Below are 18,375 nucleotides of genomic sequence, written 5' to 3' on the forward strand. Positions count from 1 at the left end.
AGGAAGTATCTTGCAGAAGTCAGAAGTGAGTGTGTCACAAATTGCATGCACAGGTACGATAGGTGCTGTGGTTGTTCCTCCCTTGCCAGACTTAAATATGGTCGTCTTGGCCATAGCAGGGGTGCCAGATTTCTTGACTGGCCTGAAGAAGCTACATGCCCCATAAGAATCAAGTGCACGTCTCACAATTCTCTCCATTTGTTCTTCACCAACATCTGCTATTTTCAGCAGAGACTCTTGTAACATCAGATGTTACACGCAGTCCAGTAGATATGTTGATAAGCACCGCTGGATGTGATTCAGGGTCAAATGAGTTTATCTTATTGTTGATGACATGGTTGGCAAGAGCTGTAACCTGCTTTTCATCCCTCTTCAATGCAGAGGCAAGGACTTGTTTGTGGACTGTGTCTTCACTACTTCTTGTTAGGCGACTTCTTTCTCATAGCTTTTGCATATTCACTCAGGACATGTCTTGTGGGGGTCCATCTAACAAGGGCTGGATTCTTTTTTGTCAGTCCTACAATCCCACTTCGGCCCTTTGAGTCTTTGAAGACAGTTTTCTCTGTTCCCTAGGGTGGCCAGATGTCCCGTTTTTATAGGGACAATCCCGTTTTTTGGGACTTTTTCTGATATAGGCACCTATTACCCCCCACCCCCATCCCACTTTTTCACAGTTGCTATCTGGTCACCCTGCTGTTCCTGCATCACTCCAAATGCCACTGAAAGAACCAGGTGACTGACATACATTCCCCTGACTCAAAGGCATCATGTACTTCCTCAAGGAGATTTAACATACCAAGAATGTAGACTGATATCCATATGGCATAGTCGGACCTGCCTGCAGTATGGAACACTGTGTGTGTAAGGCATTAAGAAGTTGAAATGAACTTAAACAGTAAAAACTTCTAGTCATAGTCATGTTTGCAATGTTTCTGGAACTGTGCAAAAAATGACTCTCTCATTTTGGGTACCATATTTTCACCTCACCTGCAGGCTTACAGCACCATTGGACAGCTCCACATCATACCACATCTGAACATATATAAAATAAGTGTTCAAACGATATAAGATGTGGGTGTGTGTAGGGTAGGCAGATTGAACTCCAAAAATATGGCAACTTTTCAGAGAATTGTCACATACCTGTACAGGCAGGGAACTGTTGACCCTGGAGATACCCTAGTCAGAAGGGAAAGAGACCAGAGGATTGGTCTGCACCCGAGAAGTGACAGCCAAAGTAGTCGGAAACCTGAGGGTGAGTGCCCTTGCTGGACCACTGAACTACATGTGCAGTTGTCCTGAACCGTGACATATGTTCTTCTGAAGGCAGCTGAGGCAGGACTAGGATATTCTCAGTTAAGAGGTCTAGACTTCCAGAGGAGCACTGGTGAATACAGTGTGACCTCCTGTAGGAAATGCTGCCAATGGCATTTAAAACAGGAACTTGTCCCCCTTCTCCCCCCCCCAACTTTTGCCTCTGCCCTTCTCTCTTCCCCAAACCCAAGCAGAGCTGCCTACAACTTGGCATGGGAAGAGAACCAGAGGATCCATAGACTCCACTCGGGACGTTGCTATTGTCAGTCTATTTTAAGTAGAAGGTGCTCAGGTCCAGACATCAACGATATATAGGCACCTATTTCCCATAGAAATCCCTTTGAGGATCTGGGCTGCAGATATTACTGTGACGGGTAGCAGAACAAACCCTAAAATGGACAGAATTATATAAATTGAGTCGAAACTTCCTGATTTGGATGAAATCTGACAATTACAAATTCCTCTAAAGTCTTCAGAATTTCAGGGGGGAGGGAGAGTTTTCCTGAAGAGCTCGAAACCTTTTACACAAACGTGAATCCCTGTGAGGAAGCAAAGTGTCACTTCCCATTTATGAGTTTCTGTACGTGGTGATTTCAAACACAGAGAGCAGTGGATTTTGTTCCAAACATCTTAGTTTTTTTGTTCATGAGTACTCCAAGGCTGTCAAGGAAATGCAAGTGGCTACTGAGTCTTTTTTTCAGTCACTTTTGGGGCACTATTTTCTGTGCAAAGCCCTTGGCACCACCATTTGAGAATGGTCAGTGGGAAAAATTGCAGATGATAGGCTATTGCATATTGAGCCAAACCCTGGACGCTGAGCAAAGCTTAAGTAAAAGTTGTGTTCTGGAAAACAGTGTGTGTTGGAAGGGGTGACCTGACTTCATGCCAGGGCCAGCCCCACTGGAAACTGAACTGTAGCTGGGAGAATAGCTGGCACAACCTAGAACTCTCTTCTTCATCCAAGCATGAGATTACGAGAGTCTGTACTATGCACAGACCGAATGAACGCGCCCTTTATATGCCCCCAGCATAACCAAATTTACCCACCTCAATGGTGAGTCAGAGATGCATCACTAAACTCCCCTTAGCACATAGGGTTGTGTCACCTCTTGTCCTTTTGCACAGCAGGCTCACTCCCTGTGACCCTTCCATTGGCAGACAAACATCTATCTATATAAACATTATGGCAGAATCAGGAACAAAAACAAACAATTGTGGGGCCAGGGTTTTGCCCACTACAATGAAAGCAAGCTGTTCCTATCTGGCCCATGCTCATGGAGTTTAATTATTTATTAATAAGTTATTAGTTGTATATTTCACACTTACACTTCTGCCTAGTTACTAGTAATTTGCAATGGCAGGAGGAAAGGATTATACATCATCCATTCAAGGCCAGATTCCGTTCCCTTGCATGGGGGGATGCCTTACTCTGTGAGGTTTATTTCAATGATCTACTCATGCAGTAACGCACCACGCAGCTGAGGGACAGTGGGAGAATATGATCCTCTGCCATTTTACCTATGTTTCTGTAAACATGGAGGACTGGTGTTCTGTTGATATCTGAACACATTCAGTGCTGGGGATTATAATATAAGACATGGCTGTTGTTTTAAACATTCATTTTTGTAGAGTCTGTGCCTTATTTGATATTCTGAATTATTAAAGCACAGATTGACAAATGAAAAACTATGGGTCCAACATTAGTGCACAGCTTGAATGTATCTTGGAAATGTGTTTTATTGATCTGATTTGTATAAAATGTGACATCAGCACCTAGAACTTGACAGACTGGCTCAGACCCAGGGTCCATCTAGTCCAGTATACTGTCTCTGACAGTGGCCAGCAACAGATGTGTCAGAGGAAGGTGCAAGAAACCTTGCATTACACCGATGTGGGATAAAATTGTACACAAGCATGTGGTTAACAAAACCTACTTAGGTGCCTTTAGCCGACTGTGTTTTTCTGTCTTGTTAAATATTGTGACTCTTAAGCCTATGGTGGTACCACCGATTCATAGCTATTAAACTATGAAGGTGGTAGGTTGATGAACACACCTTGGTGGTGGTCAGTGAATATTCATCCTTCAGCAACAAAATGAGGCCTCCTCCTCCTGGACTAAAGTGGTACCTGGCAAGCTTATAGTTGTCAGGACTGTCCACTAGAGGGAGCCATTGGCGCACATTAAGCCAGCATGCTGCATTTATCTGTTGTTACAAATAGCTAGAAAGGGGGTAATGTTTTCTTGGCCATGGGAAATGCTTTGGCTGCTTGAAATTAATATATTGTGGTGATTAATGATAATCAAAGGAAATTAAGAATAGGCAAGAAGTTCAGTAATTCCACCAAAATGTTTAATACCATATTAGATTTCCACTGAAGTACAGAGCTAATGTATTTGTACAAAATATATGATTAAAAATAGTATTGATTTATAATATGTACAGATATGTCACATCTTTGTCAGCAATCCAGACACTTGAATAAGGAGAACATGGTTAATGGTCTCAGATCCACAATAACATACATGAAAGGCTTCTGCAGCTAATCACAATAGGACAACTTGCCAAATCAACAGTAAGGATGAATCAGTCAATACGGATGACACATTCCTTTCAGAAATCTCTGAATGAGAAGCAGTCTGCTCTAAAATGGATTCAAAACATTTATACTTTTTTTTTTCTAAATTGATAGTGAAGAGAACATGTCTTCAGGACACTAATGTTGACACAATGACGGTCCTGTACTAGATTAATGATCTATCACTTTCAGTGGTTTATTAAACAAGGCTGATTTTCTGATGTACAGAAGATAGACCAGTTTACTCCTGCTGGCCTGATCCTATTCTCAGGAAGTCAGTGGGAAAACCTCTGTTAACTTCAGCAAGAGCAAGACTGAGCCCTCTATTTCATGGATATGAATTACAGGGGATTAAATCCTGGAGTCTTTATTGAGGTGCTGAATGCTTTTAATTCCCATTGACTCAGAGGATGATCAGCCCCTCAGGTGCAGCATCAGGTTCCTAGTGCTTACTTGAGCAAGGTTCCCTAGACAAAGAAATCCTGGACGCTAGGGCCTGCAGATACTGCACTGTTGGAATACTGGTATTCAAAGAGTCCCTGGGTAGTGATCTTTACCCATCTGGGAGTGAGCATCTGTTAAAGGGGTTGATAAACCTTATTGTGCCTTCTGAACATCCCTGCTCTAGAGGCAGGACAGGGCCTCACTCCCCTGGTAAGAATGCAGCGTAGCATTGTGCTTTAGGGAGTGCAAGTGCTGTGCTGCCTGTGCTCCTCTCCAAGCCAAAGCATCTGCACTGGCCCGTTTGCAGGTGCCTCAACCTCTTTGGGGTAGGTAGTGGCACTTGCTCCTCACTGTCCTTGCACTCTTCTGAGCACAAACAGTGGAACCATGGCCAACCCTCACCTAGACCTGTGAGGTAACAGATCTCTTGGGCTACCCCCGTCCTTACACATCTGCACAGGGGCGCAGCACAATCTGCCCCATATGGTGTTGCTAAAAGCCTCCGTAACTCCAACTGCAAAGCCAGTGAACATGGTACAGTGTGGGTTGCTGAACTTTGCCCTGTATGAGCTTCTTGAATAAAAGGTGCCATATTCCTCACCAGCTTAACTGTTAATTTCAGTGTTGTTACACCAGGGATTAATCTTGGCCAGGGCCTGTCCAGTACCTTAATCTTTTTTAGCCAGCAATCCTTGTATATTTTGGTAACTATTATTGTAAAGTGGCTTCCTTGAGGAGAACGCAAAAGCTTCAAGATGAGACATTGCTTTATTTTCTTATGTTAACACAGTGGATAAGTAATTGCAGTAGTTAAAAAAAACAACCTTCTTGCAAATTTAGTTTATTAAAGAATCTTGAATGGAGGAGGAGGAGGAAACCTACTGTGATTTTGAGTTTCAATGGTTAGCAGGAAATTGCTGAACCAAAACCAAAATGAATAGCAGTTGCACTAATCAGGATTATTCATAATAACCAGCCCAACATCGCTCTTCCAGGAAAAAACAGTGCCGTCCCCGTCCCCCCGCCCCCCGATCTATGACAAAGTACTGTAGGTGACTGTATCACCTCCGATAAATCATTCTGATGAGTCTGGGAGTAATTCCAACAAATAATTTGCAGACTGTCCATTATCAGGCAGTAAGTAACTACAAGCCCAATCCTGTAAGGTGTTGAGTCCCCTTTGAAAACAGGGCCTCTGTGCAAAAAGTGACTCAGCAATGATCATTCTAGTTGTTGCCTGCTTTGGGCTCCCCAGTGCATCCTGTCTGCTCTAATGCATGTGCTATTTAGGTTGTAAACTCTTTGGGGTGGTCAATTTGTGTCTTGCACAGCCCTAAGCACATCACCGGTAACAAAATACATGCACAACTTTGTGCGTGCAGTCAGTTGTGCATGTAATCAGGGCATGAACCAGTCAGGTGCTGAACAACTGGAGGTGAGACATGCCTTCAATTCTGACTCCCCAGAGATGCTCGGCATCTTGCAGGATCCGGCCCTGATTGCACACTCTCACTTGTGTGCAAATGCCTACTACAGAAGTGTAACAGCCCATTTGTGTGTTCACATTAAGTGCTTAATGGGATTTTGTGCCTATAATGTCAGTTATTACATTTGCCCATGCAGAGTCCAGGTGAGGCCTGTCTGGAAACATGGCCCGCAATGTTCACTTTGGCAATCATTGGGCTTATTTCCAGGCAATGTGGTTTTTCCCTTTTATGCCCTATTCAAACACAAATAGCACTTAGACAATTTTCATGTTTCAGTACAAATCAGCCAAAGAAGCTTTTCTCATTGTATCTGGGGTAAGCTCACATGCTGCCTAGCAGTAGAGAATAATTAGGAGTTATACAGACCATTTTACTCCTAGATCCCATCCCTACAGACACAAAGAATAAGGTCTACATTGTCAAGAGACCAATGATTTTTGTGTGCTTCAATTTTTGGGTGGCAAGCTGAGACATTAAAGGGTCCTGATTTTCACCAAGTTCCGAGCACCATCTCTGAAAATCAGGCCCCTTTAAGATGCCTTGTATTGGGCACCAAAATCATTAGTCACTTATGAAAATTAGATCTAAACGACTTGCACAAGGTCACACACAAGAAATCTATGGTGGAGCTGGGTAGAGAACCCAAATCTTCTGGCTCCAGTCCTTTGCCTTAAACACAAAATAATCCTTCAGGACTATCCTAGAAGAAGAGGAAAAATACCCTATATGAATCGACATGGTAGACCATAAACCATCACTGGTATTTTGTGGTAATCAGGATTAGTATTGTTATTTTCTTTTTAAGATTAGGCATTTTCTCAGTGCCAAGTTACCTATTTAAACATGCATATGTATCATGTTTACCCATATTGAACAGCCTCTGTGGAGCCATTTCAGTTGGTAGAGACACATATTTGCTCTTCTGAAGTGATGCAGTGTGCTATTTTTACACACTCCCAGGCAAGTTCAGATATGGTATAAGCAGTGTAAGTTTATGAAAGTCAATGGAAGTGCAACTACTTAAATTAGATTTGATTTTTACCATCATATTTTGCCATGAATTGTCATAATTTGTACAGAGAACAATAGTGACTGAAGTGAAAGCTTGCATATATCTCACTTATATTTCCTTTATCCTCCTGCTCCAGAAACACAGGCCCACTTGAACTAAAGGATAATCTCCAGTCAGCAGCATGTGACCTGTGACGCACATTTAAGCAGTCCTGATTCCATCCAGTAGTGAGCAGTAGTGCACATTCACACTAGCCAGTTCACTAGACTGTTTTAGCCTTTCTTGAGGATTGCTTTCCAAAATGCTAAAAGCAAGCAGAACACATGGACAAATCATCATTTGCCATATTTATTTTTTAAAACTAAGCTCTGAGTTATACAAGTGCAAAAGTGATTCATTAGCCAATAGCCTTTTTTAATACTCCTATAAAATATGACTAAATAGAATTAAAAGATGTGTACAGTATAATGGAAATGCTGACACATAACTAACTCTCAAAGTGCTAGGATGTACCACTGTAAAGTCTTACAAGACTATTTAGCTGAGTATCATTCTATACAAAAGACGTTCCCTTTGTCTCAAGAAAGGCCCTTTTCACTGTCACTGCATGAAAAGAGAACTAGCCAATTTGGGAGAAAATAAATGTGGAAGTGTAGGGTTGTAGTTTACCCACAGGACACCTTTTTAACCCTATTCAAGATTTTTTTAAAAAGTACTGATCCATGTAGCTCAGATATTATAGCAAGGTTTTTTGGGGGTGGCAATTCTGCCATGGGATCAGCTAGGATGATGTTCTAGTGATGACAGTGGGTCCCCACAAGGACATGGGGGTCCCATTGCAACACTGAGACTTTTGACATTGACTACTATTTATTTTTGAAATGTTTGAGCACCCTGCTTTGAGTTTAGGGAAGTTAAATGCACAAATACGTTTACAAAAGAAGTCACCGTATGCAGAGTATGAAAGAGTCTAAGTTCAGAGAAGAAGGGGGAGGACAAGTGGGGTAGATGGGACACCAGTAATAGCAATTGTAACCTTCATTTTCTCTACTCCATTTCTAACCAGAGGAGTGAGCAATGTACATCCACTAGAGGGTGCCATTTCACCTCTAGAAAACCATTTCAATAGTATCTCAGAACCCATTTGAAAGCAAGTTTAAAGAATCAGGGCCAAATTCTGCTGTCACTTACACTGGTGTGAATCAGGAGTAACTCCAGTGAAACTAGTCCTGATTTACAGTGCTCTTATAAAGCAGAATCTGCTTTTGGTGTTGCAAGTGAAAGTCATAGTAGCTGAGTTTGCAGACCTTACATAGACAAAACTCCCATTGAAGTCAGCAGGGCCACAGGATCTGGACTACTGAATTTATGTAGAAAATTTGCTTTTCAAAGCGGTCAGCCCTTTTTGAGGAAGCCTGTTTTCTATTACTAGTCAGGGTTAGGCTGCTGGTGAGATACAAAGATGGCTTGCCAGGTTCTCAAATGTTATTTTCATACGAGAGAGGTTAATCTATAATATCAGAAGTATTGTTCTTTCACATAGTGATTTATAAACCCTGATTGCAGCCATATCAGGATTCCCGTGGGTTGTCTCAATCTTTCAGCTGTGTTTTTCTTTCTGTGGTTTGGACAGTGAAGCTATTTCCCACACCCTCCTGCATAGTACCCTACAGCTCCACTCTTTTAGGACCTACCGTAGTCAATTAACTATGCCTGTCTTTAAGTATCCCTTGTGTGCATGTCCCATAATGCACTTTGAGACAATAAGACAGACGTGAATATTAAACTAAAACTGATGCTTCAGTCACAATAGATTTTTTAATCTGAGTTGGGCCCAAGTTGCATAGTTTGGACCCGGATCCAAATCCCCGAAAGTCTGATTTTGCTTCAATGTGGGGACTAGGTTTGGGTTCCTTATTCATTGTTTGATTTTTGTACATAAAAGACCAGATCCTCAGCTGGTGTAAACAGGTAAATGGAGCTACACAGATTTACAGCAGCTGAGGATCTGGCCCCCAAATCTCTGCCATCTCAAAGTGACGGTTTTATTCAGGAAATGTTACATTTAAATCTCACATAAAAATACTATTCATAATTAACTGTCTAAAGCCAAGGGATCTTGACATCAAAATAGCATTTTATCTACGCAGTAACACATGAAATAGGAGGGGATTTGTTCTCCTTAAATACTATAGCTTGCCTGATGTACCATTTTCAGCAGGAATGGTCATATAATAGTCCCAGGCTGGAAGGTGATTTAAAATAAGAAGATTATCATTCTTTAAATCAATTCTGAAAGCACTGCGAAAAAGTAATAATGTGAATTAGCGGAAAAGCTTTTTTTTTTTTTTTTTTTTTTAAAGACGGTCATCTGTCTAGATCCCATAAAGCTGTTAAAGTCAAGTCTCATTTAGGTTAGGTCTCTGCTACATTGAACATGCTTGTTTAACCTAAGTGTGAATGTATGCTAGGTGGTGTCCATACTGCACTGAGAATCATCGCCATAAGGGTTATGCATAAGCAAGGCTCTAGTTCTCAGTGGGAATATTAAAGAATGGTGATGGTCAGAAAAGGAACTCTGTAAAAATGGCTCATTTTTACACCCACAGCTCTGTTCTCCCTGTGGGCATTGAGAATTCTCTGCTGATTTTAGAGAAAAAATTACATGTTTTTCTTTCTGTCGGTATTGCTGAGTCAATACAGCAATGGGAGAATGAGCTAGAGTCCATTGAAGCATGTGTATCCTTATGGTTAATTAAGATTCTGCCACTTTAATTTTCAGAAACTTCCCAACAAGGTTTTATTACATAACCTAGCTTGACTTTCAGATCCCAAGTTGACCTTGCAGGGTTGAGAAGTAGAAAAACTTTCTTTTTACTTGTAAATGGAGCAAACTTGAGAGGAAAGGCATTGAGACTTTAAACATGGAACCCCTCAGTGCCATCTCTACAGAGTCTTTTTCAAGCGGGTAGGGGAAGAACTGCAGCTCATTTGCTTATGCCCCAATCCTGCAAAGCCATATGCATACGCTTAAGTTTCATAACATTCATTTCAATGGAACTACTCACATGTGTCAAGTTAAGGTCACGTGCCTTTGTTAGAGCGAGGCTAAAAGCTCTAGAAAGCACTTTCTCGAAACGGTGAGCGTGCATGAGAATAATTAACAGAAATGATCTGCCCAGGTAGAAAATCCAAATATCTAAGTACTCTCTGCTACCAGCCACACTGAAAGCACAAAAATGTCAGTAATCCTGCGCATTTTATGAGTGACAGGGACATGTAGGAGTGAGTGAGACAGGAGAGTAAATTCCATGCAGTCTAAGTTCAAGTTTAAGTGTGGTCCTGTTTTATTTGGCCTGGGGGCGGGAGAACACTGCATACAGCTAAATATGGATCTTAAAACACATCGAGCAAAGGGGGAGGGGGAGTGCTGATTATTAGGGATGGGCAAATATTTGCAAATAGCTGGAGTATCAGGGCTATCCAGCATATCACTGGAAACCTCTGCCCATCACTGCCGTTTGCTGCTACCATGAGACAGCAATGAATCCCAGTGTAATGGGAAGTTAGCTTCTCCACCCTAACCTCAGGGGTGCAGGAAAAGAGAAGTAACACCCTTGCCCTCCTGCTGGGAGGGAATGTGAGGATTCCCCCCACTGCTAGCAGCCTGGCTCCCTCTCATTGGAGGGCCAAGGAATGAAGGACACCTCCCCCTTCACAAAATCCTGCCTCCCCCTTCAGCCCAATGCACTCTAGGGTGTGTCAGCCCCAGATTTAAAGGGCCAGTGTATTCAGCAGCAGTCAGGTGACAGGAGTGTTTCAGTCCCCTGGCTGTAAATGAAACATGCAGAGAACATGTTGTCCCCTGATGACATTGCCAGGGGGAGTGAAAGGCCACTGGGTTGCCCTCCCCCACAAGATAAAGGCTCAGTAAGTGGAGGCGAAGGGGTTAAAGGCCACCGAGCTGCTACCTCATAAGATGACACCAGGTAAGAATAAGGGACAAGAGGGAGACCTAGGTCTGCTGGGGAGTAGTGGAGGGTGGGGAGTGTGATCCTGTGGGAAGGGGAGCAGAGAATGATGTTCTGCTCGTCTGAACGTTAATCCCACCCTCAGCCTACTTGCCCATCCCTAGTTTACTAAGCAATGCTTCTGCTTTTGCTACCATTACAATGTGCAATGCTATGAAAAACCCTCAGACTGAACCCCACCCCTATTCTAGCCCCTTTCACAAGATCTATTACACTCGATGGCAAGTGATATGGTTACATGTACAAAGAACTTTTTCCTAGCCCTTGTGTTAGACAGGCTTGAGTACAGAGAAGGGATTTCAATGAGCTAGATGTCCCATTACCCAACAGGCAATGGCTGCCCTTCAACAAAACATAGCAAACAGAAAAACAAAGAGCCATGCTGGAGGAGAGAAGTGCTACTCCGGCTGGAGAGGCTCAGTTAGACACAGGAGGAGGCAGGCCAGGGCGCCGGGTTTGAATAATTTTTGGCTTTGGAGAATTCTTTGGGTCCTCTTCTTCCTCTGTGTCGCTGTCGCAGACATGCACCACCACGCTCGGGGTGGACTCTGTCCCTGCATGCAGCTCGTACTTCTCCCCTGGAAGCAGACATAAGTGGTTAGGTCAAAGGTCACCAGAATGGGAGAGCCAAACATTGACTCTGGCCTTGTCTGTCTCCACGAATAGCCCTGATTCAGCAATCAGTGTAGCTGCACCATGGCTGAGCCTTAGGCTTAGACAAAGACACACAGGGGTTTGCTTTCAGGGGTGGAACGTTTGTAGAAATTTTGGTGGTGCCCAGAACCAGCCCCCCCCCAAACTCCACCCCCCCCCACCTGCCTAAGGCTCTGGGAGGGAGTTTGGGTGGGGGAGGAAGTCTGGGGTGCGGGCCCTGGGCTGGGGCAGGGGATTGGGGTGCAGGCGCCAGGAGGGAGTTTGGGTGCAAAAGGGGTGAGAGGTTGGGCTCTGGGAGGAAGTTTGGGTGTGTGTGGGGGTCTGGGGTGCAGGCTCTGGGAGGGAGTGCAGAGGGCTGGGGTGAAGGCTCTGGGAGGGAGTTTGGGGGCAGGAGAGGGTGTGTGGGAAGGGGGTGGGGGTGCAGGCTTGGACCAAGTTTAGGTGCAGGCTCTGGGCTGGGGGTGGGGCTGTAGGCTCTGGGAGGGAGTTTGGCGGTTGGAGGGGGTGTGGAGCAAGGGGGTGCAGGGGTGAGGGCTGTGGGGTGGGGATCAGGGGTTTGTGAGGGGGCTCAGGGCTAGGGCTGGGGGGGGTTCATGATGCAGGAGGCGGCTCAGGGCTGAGGCAGAGGGTTAGGGTGACGGGGGATAAGGGCTCTGGGGTGTGGGAGGGGCTCAAGACTAGGGCAGAGGGTACAGGTGCGGGGGGGTGAGGGCTCTGGCTGGGGATGAGGGGTTTGGGGTGGGGCAGGGCTAGGGATGAGGAGTTTGGGGTGCAGGCAGGCTGCCCCGGGGCTGGGGCCAGAGAGGACTCCCCCATCCAGTCCTCTCCCTGCCAGCAGCGGTGAGCTCTGGGGGAGGGGCCCCCCTCTGCTCCCCAGGAGCACACTCACCCCCATCACTGTCACTGCACTTACTCCTAGGGCCCCTCTCAGGTCCAGGAAGCCCCCTCGCCTCGCCTGTGGTGGGTGCGGGGGCGGGGTGCTGCTATCATGTGTGCCTCCTCCCCAGCTGCTGCCCCTCACTGTAGCCTCACGGGAGACGAGGGATGGGGCTGCCCCTGGCCCAGCATGGGGCATGGCCCAGCATGTGACTGCGGGTGGACGGTCAGCCCTGTGCTGGTGGAGGGTCCTGCTGGAAAATGTAAGGGTCCGAGGTGGAAGGGCAGGGTAAGGGCAGCCTGCCCTGGCACTAGTGGGTGGGGGGCACTAGGACCCTCCATGGCAGCTCTTGCTGGGAGCCAGCAGAGCGGAGGCAGCCCGGAGCTGGGGCCTGGGGGAGGTGCACGGGGGCAGCAAGTGGGGGCCGGGGGACACTCGGGGGAAGCACGTGGGGCCGGGGGAGAGACCTAGCCCCAGACATTGGTGGAGCTGGGCCCCCGGGCCCTGAATATTGCTGGAGCCCGGGCACCACAGGCCCATACAACTCGCCAGGGATCAGCACCCCTGCAACTACACCGAAAGCTGGCGACCGTTTCTATGTAAGGCTATTCCCAAGTGTAGACGAGGCCTAAGGGTAGAATCCAGGATAATCTGGACTAGTTAAAAACAAACTGCACTAGTGCCTATGCTAGGATTTTCCACTCATGCAGCCACACTGAAATCACAGAGTAGACAAGGCTTAAATGTATATGTAAGGAGGGGAGAGATAAAGTAGCTGAGTGCCATGGAAATGGGCCCAGCTCAAAACCACACCTCCTAAACCCTCTATCCACAGGGAGTTCAGCACTGGATTCAAATTTCATGGCTGCCCCTTGTATCTAAAATGGGCCAAACCTCAGTACCCCAGGCCCAAACTTCCTTAGACTCTGGGATCATTCAGATCCAGTTAAACATACTGCAGCTTGGTTCCATCTCTAATTTCTCTAGCTGCTGTAGCTGTAGGCAGTGAGGGAGAGGATTTGTTTATCACTGATAACAGTCCCAGCTATAAACATCTCTAAATACCCTTCACCATTGAAGTAGGCACAGCATCTACTTAGCACTTATGACAATCATCATCTTGGCCGACACATAGGGGACTGCACCAGAGACCTCTAGAGCTAAAAGCATGAGCGGCTATAGCCTGAGCCACTGCTCTTTAGCAGTAGCTGTAACACACTCATATCCTCTGCAGATCAGGCATGGAGTGGGACCTGTAACACACTCAGCAATGGGTTACACACTTATGCAGCACTTTGGATTTTCCAAGTGCTCTGTGCACATTCATGACTTAACCCTCCAAGTTCCCCTGTGAAGTAGGTCAGTGTTGTGGAGGTGGAAATGGGGCAGGGAAGTGAAATGACTTGCCCACAGCCCCAGAGTAAGAGCCAGGTTTCAGAGTAGCAGCCGTGTTAGTCTGTATTCGCAAAAAGAAAAGGAGGACTTGTGGCACCTTAGAGACTAACCAGTTTATTTGAGACTAACACGGCTGTTACTCTGAAACCTGTCATTATGCAAGGCACTGCATTTAGCCGTATGGAGTGGAAATCTATCAACGGCATGAAAAAACTTGTACGGATACAGGTTTCAGAGTAACAGCCGTGTTAGTCTGTATTCGTAAAAAGAAAAGGAGTACTTGTGGCACCTTAGACAGACAGACATCATCTTCCTTTCCAAATGCAAACAGATGGACATCGTACCAAAAGGACTGAAGGTAAAAAATCCATTACAATCTACATACCCCACAGACTATGCTGACAGCTTGTGCCACACGCTCTCAGAGTAAGAGCCAGGCTCAGAACTCAGTAATTCCTAGCTCTAAATCCTGTGCACCATCTCCTAACAATGCTGCCTCTGTTCAGTGTGGTACATGGGGCTGTAGCTAAGAATAATGGGATGGGATTAAGAAAAAGTAAATTTAAGAAAAATAACAGGAAAAATTTCAGATCGTGAGATCTGTGAGACACTGGCCTGATCTCCCCAAGGAAGCAGGGGAAGTCTCATAGCTTGGCGGTTAAAACTCAACTAGAGAAAGCACTAGAAAATGTGTTGTGGGGAACAATCCTGGCCTGGCAGGGGCAGAGTAGATGACCTATTGGAATAGGTCGTTTCTGTCTTTTATGCCGGCAAGCACCAGTACACTTTATTTAAGTTTGACAAATTGCCTTATTAAGACTCTGACAAACACCATGATTAGCTACTGACAAACACTACTATGTCTTTGACAAACTCTGCTTTATATGACTGCTTTGAGTTAAGAGCAGCCAATGCAAATTTACTGTAAATACTCTAGGAGGAGAGCAAGGCACCATATAACTAGGTAAGATGGAACCCCAAAATCCTATTTGCCATAGAATAAATTGTTACTACTACTTATTTGTAGTATGGTAGTGCCTAGTAGCCCTAGTCATGAACCAGGACCTCCTTGTACTAGGGGCTATATAAATACAGAACTAAAAGATGCCCTGCCAGGTTTTATAAGTTACTGAGCCTGATCCCAAAAATCTTCATTCATATGATTCTTTACACACACCTTTTTGAATAAAAGATTGCAGGATCGGGCCCCTGTCATTCCAGGTAACTCTGCACCTGCTACAAGGAAAGCATGGTGTTTGTGCTGGTTTGCTGTTCATCCGAGTGAGGCTTAAAGGCTTGGGATTAGAGGACAGGGTGCATTTTTATCTGAAGGTGGGAGGCAACTTTACAATTAAGACAGTGAATAACTATTATAAATTGGGCTTCTTGCTGCAAGAGATATTTTATTGCTGTGATCCCATTAATGCTGACATTAAACTTCTCTATTTTTGGAAATCTTTTTCCTGGATCCAGATTGAGTAAAGCATTATGGGGCTTGCTGAGAAGCTAAAATGTAAAAAGAGAAACCGCTCTTGGTCATGCTGTATGGAGAATTATGTGGTTTTGCGCTGCCTATTTTCCCTGCAGGCTGCAGCTAATTTCTCAGCTATGGTCTGACGTCAATGCTGCCAACCAGCACTGAGGGGCACATTGGTCACTGTCAGCTGCAAACAGCTCTGTGGTGCAGTGCACAAACAAAGCTGGGCCATTTCTTATCACACCACGTACAGTAACTCACATTCACTGTCCTCTTAAAAGGTAATAATCCCAGTTCAGATGCCACATTCGTTTTTATGCTCAAATTCTTTCCCAAAGATGTCTTTCCACTGGAAAAGAGAAGTTGAAATAACTACAGACACTGGGACAAACATTCCCAAGCCTCTGGCACAAGCAACTGCAGCAGCAATTAATGTCACTTGAACGAATCAAGATTCAGTGCTCCCATAAATCGGTCGTGAAGATGGCCAAGTGAAGAACAGTTACTTGCCCGACAATAACAGATTCTTTGAGATGCTGTAAGCAGCGTGGAGCCTACTGCAGGAACACAAGCACCTCATGCACATGACACCGGAGTTTTCTTAATTAGCAGTGTCCATCAGGGCCATTCAGGCTGCCAGTTCCTGTGCTCTTGCACAAAGCCATAAAGGGTAGGGGCTGTTGCAGTCCTCCCGCAGGTCCCTGCCAGTTCAACGCCTGTGTGGCTGAGGACTCCGAAAAGCGGGAATGGAGGGCTGGTTGTGGGATGCAAACTGCCTACACCATCTCAAAAACAGTGAGGGAAGAGTACTTTTCTTCTTCAAGTATCTGTCAGTGTGGATCCCACTGTAGGGGACAGGCAATCAATCAGTGTCCCTACCCCTGATGTTCAGTTGCATCAAACAGAGATTAAAGTACTGCTGCCCTGAACATGGCCTCTGATTTGGCTGCCAGGTCAAATACATAATGCTTAACAGAAGTTAGCAGGTGACACTGCATTGCTGCCTTGTAGACCTGAGAGATCAGCATGTTTCTGAAGTGGGTGGAAGATGGTGTCTGTGCCCTGGTGGAAAGTGCTTTGACATTCGGAGGGAGAGGCTCGCCAGTCAGCTGAAGCAGGTCGAAATACACTGCATGATCCACTTCAAGGATTCTCTGTGACAAGATAGCCTTTCAAGGCACCCAAACAGTTTAGTCCTGCTGAGGTAATATAGAAAGGCTCTGGAGTCATACAGAATATGGAGCTTCTTTTCTCCCAGCATTGAGTGCAGTTTCAAGAAGATGACTGATAGGGTAATGGATTGGTTCAGGCGAAATTCCAACTCCACCTTAGGGATGACTTTGGGGACAGTTTCACCATCATCCTGTCCCTTTGGAAGGGTGTGTAAAACAATCCGGACATAAAAGCTTGGAACTTGCTGATTGTCCATGCTGACATAATGGCCATGAGAATATCTGTCTTGAGGGTAAGGCGGTATTGTGATGCTGGCAGACCAGGTGCCAGCTCATGCCAAGGCCCTTAGGCTTCAACTGAACACTGACAAATGCATAGCTGGAAACCAGTCTGGCTCACCTGTGTGTGAGTATTGTTAAACTAGGTATTAGGTTTATAAAATGTATTTAGTGTTTTGGACTTTATGAAATGCTTTATGAATTGCTGCATGCATCAGTCTCACTTATCGTATCTGTATCACGGTAAATGGTAATATTTAAGAGTTCACTCAAACTATAAACCGGAGGAGAGAAGCATTTACAAGTATGAAATAGTGGTTTGCCACAGGTGTATCTCCTGCCCAACAAAGCAAGACCCATAGACCCCAGACAACCCATTGCAGAACATCAGAGGACAAAAGACTTTGTTAATTGCACCCCTCCACACCAATGAAGAGGAAACGTGCCGGTGGACTCTTCCCATCAGCTTGAACTCTGGGGGAAGGGAATAAAAATCCCTGACAAGAAGAAACTATCTTTATGCTGCTTGGACTCTGAGGGGGCAAGGATTACTAAGCATGAGCAAAAGCTCCACAGTGCTTAGCTGGGGTAGCCCTAAAGGACATATAAAGATTATGTAAGCAGGGGAATAGTCCCGCTATTGTGGGAAACTTTCCTGGCTTCTGCACTACCCCAGTGAAGTGGGCTAGCGAAAGGATCTGAGTCCTCGCTCCCACTTCCTTTACCCAGTGGCCTCCCTGCCCTTGAGGACTCCCTTTCCGCTCTCCTGTCTGGCAGAGTCCTCGTAACCCCAACAAGGCTGGGCCCAGGATTCCTGGGGGGCTCGACCCCCAACCCTGCTGTGGTCACCTAGGACAGGGGCTAGGGTGTCCCCACTCCGGGGTACTCTCTCTGCACTGGGCACTTCTCTGACCCACTGATCATTACATACAATTTGAAGCAAATGCAAGTTATTTAATCAACAATTAATTTTAAAAAGAATAAGGGAAAATGGGAAAAGTTAAAGGAAACATCACCCCGCTCTGTGGCAGGGAACATCACAAACAGTGTCTCTGGAATGTCAGGGCAGTTCACAGTCTGTTCCTTGTAAGTCCTAGGCTTCCTTCTCAGGCCCTGGCTGTGCTGCAGGGATGCTGTGGGTTGGACACTCTCTTTGGTGCACGCTCTCAGGCTCTAGGTGGCAGGACCCTTCTTCCCAGCGTTGCCCCCGCCCTGTCAGGGTTACCAATCCCTCTCCGAGTCTGGCCTGCAGAGCCTCCTGGCTGAGGTGTCTCCCTGTGCTGGCCCCGCTGCCCAGGGTCCCCCTCGCTCTCCCCAGCTGCTCACCACACCCGGCTCCGGACTGCTCCAGCCCCAGCTCCACTCTGTCTTAGCTCCAGCTCCACTCTGCCTCAGCACGGCTGCTGCTCTGCCTCCAGCTCCCTGGGCTGCTTCTCTGGCCCCTCTGGCTCTGGTTGCTGCAGCTCTCCTCCCAGGACAGGTCTGCTCTGCAGGCTGCTTCTGCAACTCTGCTCCCAGCACTGACCTGCTTCGTGGGGCTGCTTTTCTGGCCCCTCTAGCTCTGGTTGCCGCAGCTGTCCTCCCAGGGCAAGTCTGCTCTCTCTGGGCTGTGCCTCTGGCTTTGGGGCTGCAGCTCTGATCCCAGCTCAGCTTGGGCCC

General features: G+C 46.0%; 1 protein-coding gene across 4 annotated transcripts in view; it reads right to left on the reverse strand.

The window, feature by feature from the left end:
• Positions 1-3,991: 3,991 nt before the first annotated feature.
• RCAN2 (regulator of calcineurin 2) overlaps positions 3,992-18,375 on the reverse strand; it is a 161,694-nt gene continuing 147,310 nt past the window's right edge. For 3 of the 4 annotated variants that reach the window (XM_037893935.2, XM_043542165.1, XM_027824189.3), the window contains one exon: positions 3,992-11,440. In XM_037893935.2, coding sequence (XP_037749863.1) covers positions 11,280-11,440 — 161 coding nt within the window. In that variant the 3' untranslated portion in view covers positions 3,992-11,279. The remainder of the gene's footprint in view (positions 11,441-18,375) is intronic. The other variant, XR_006289328.1, reaches the window with a different exon arrangement.

Source organism: Chelonia mydas, chromosome 3 (genome assembly GCF_015237465.2).
Source record: "Chelonia mydas isolate rCheMyd1 chromosome 3, rCheMyd1.pri.v2, whole genome shotgun sequence".
In the NCBI taxonomy this organism is placed as follows: domain Eukaryota; kingdom Metazoa; phylum Chordata; order Testudines; family Cheloniidae; genus Chelonia; species Chelonia mydas.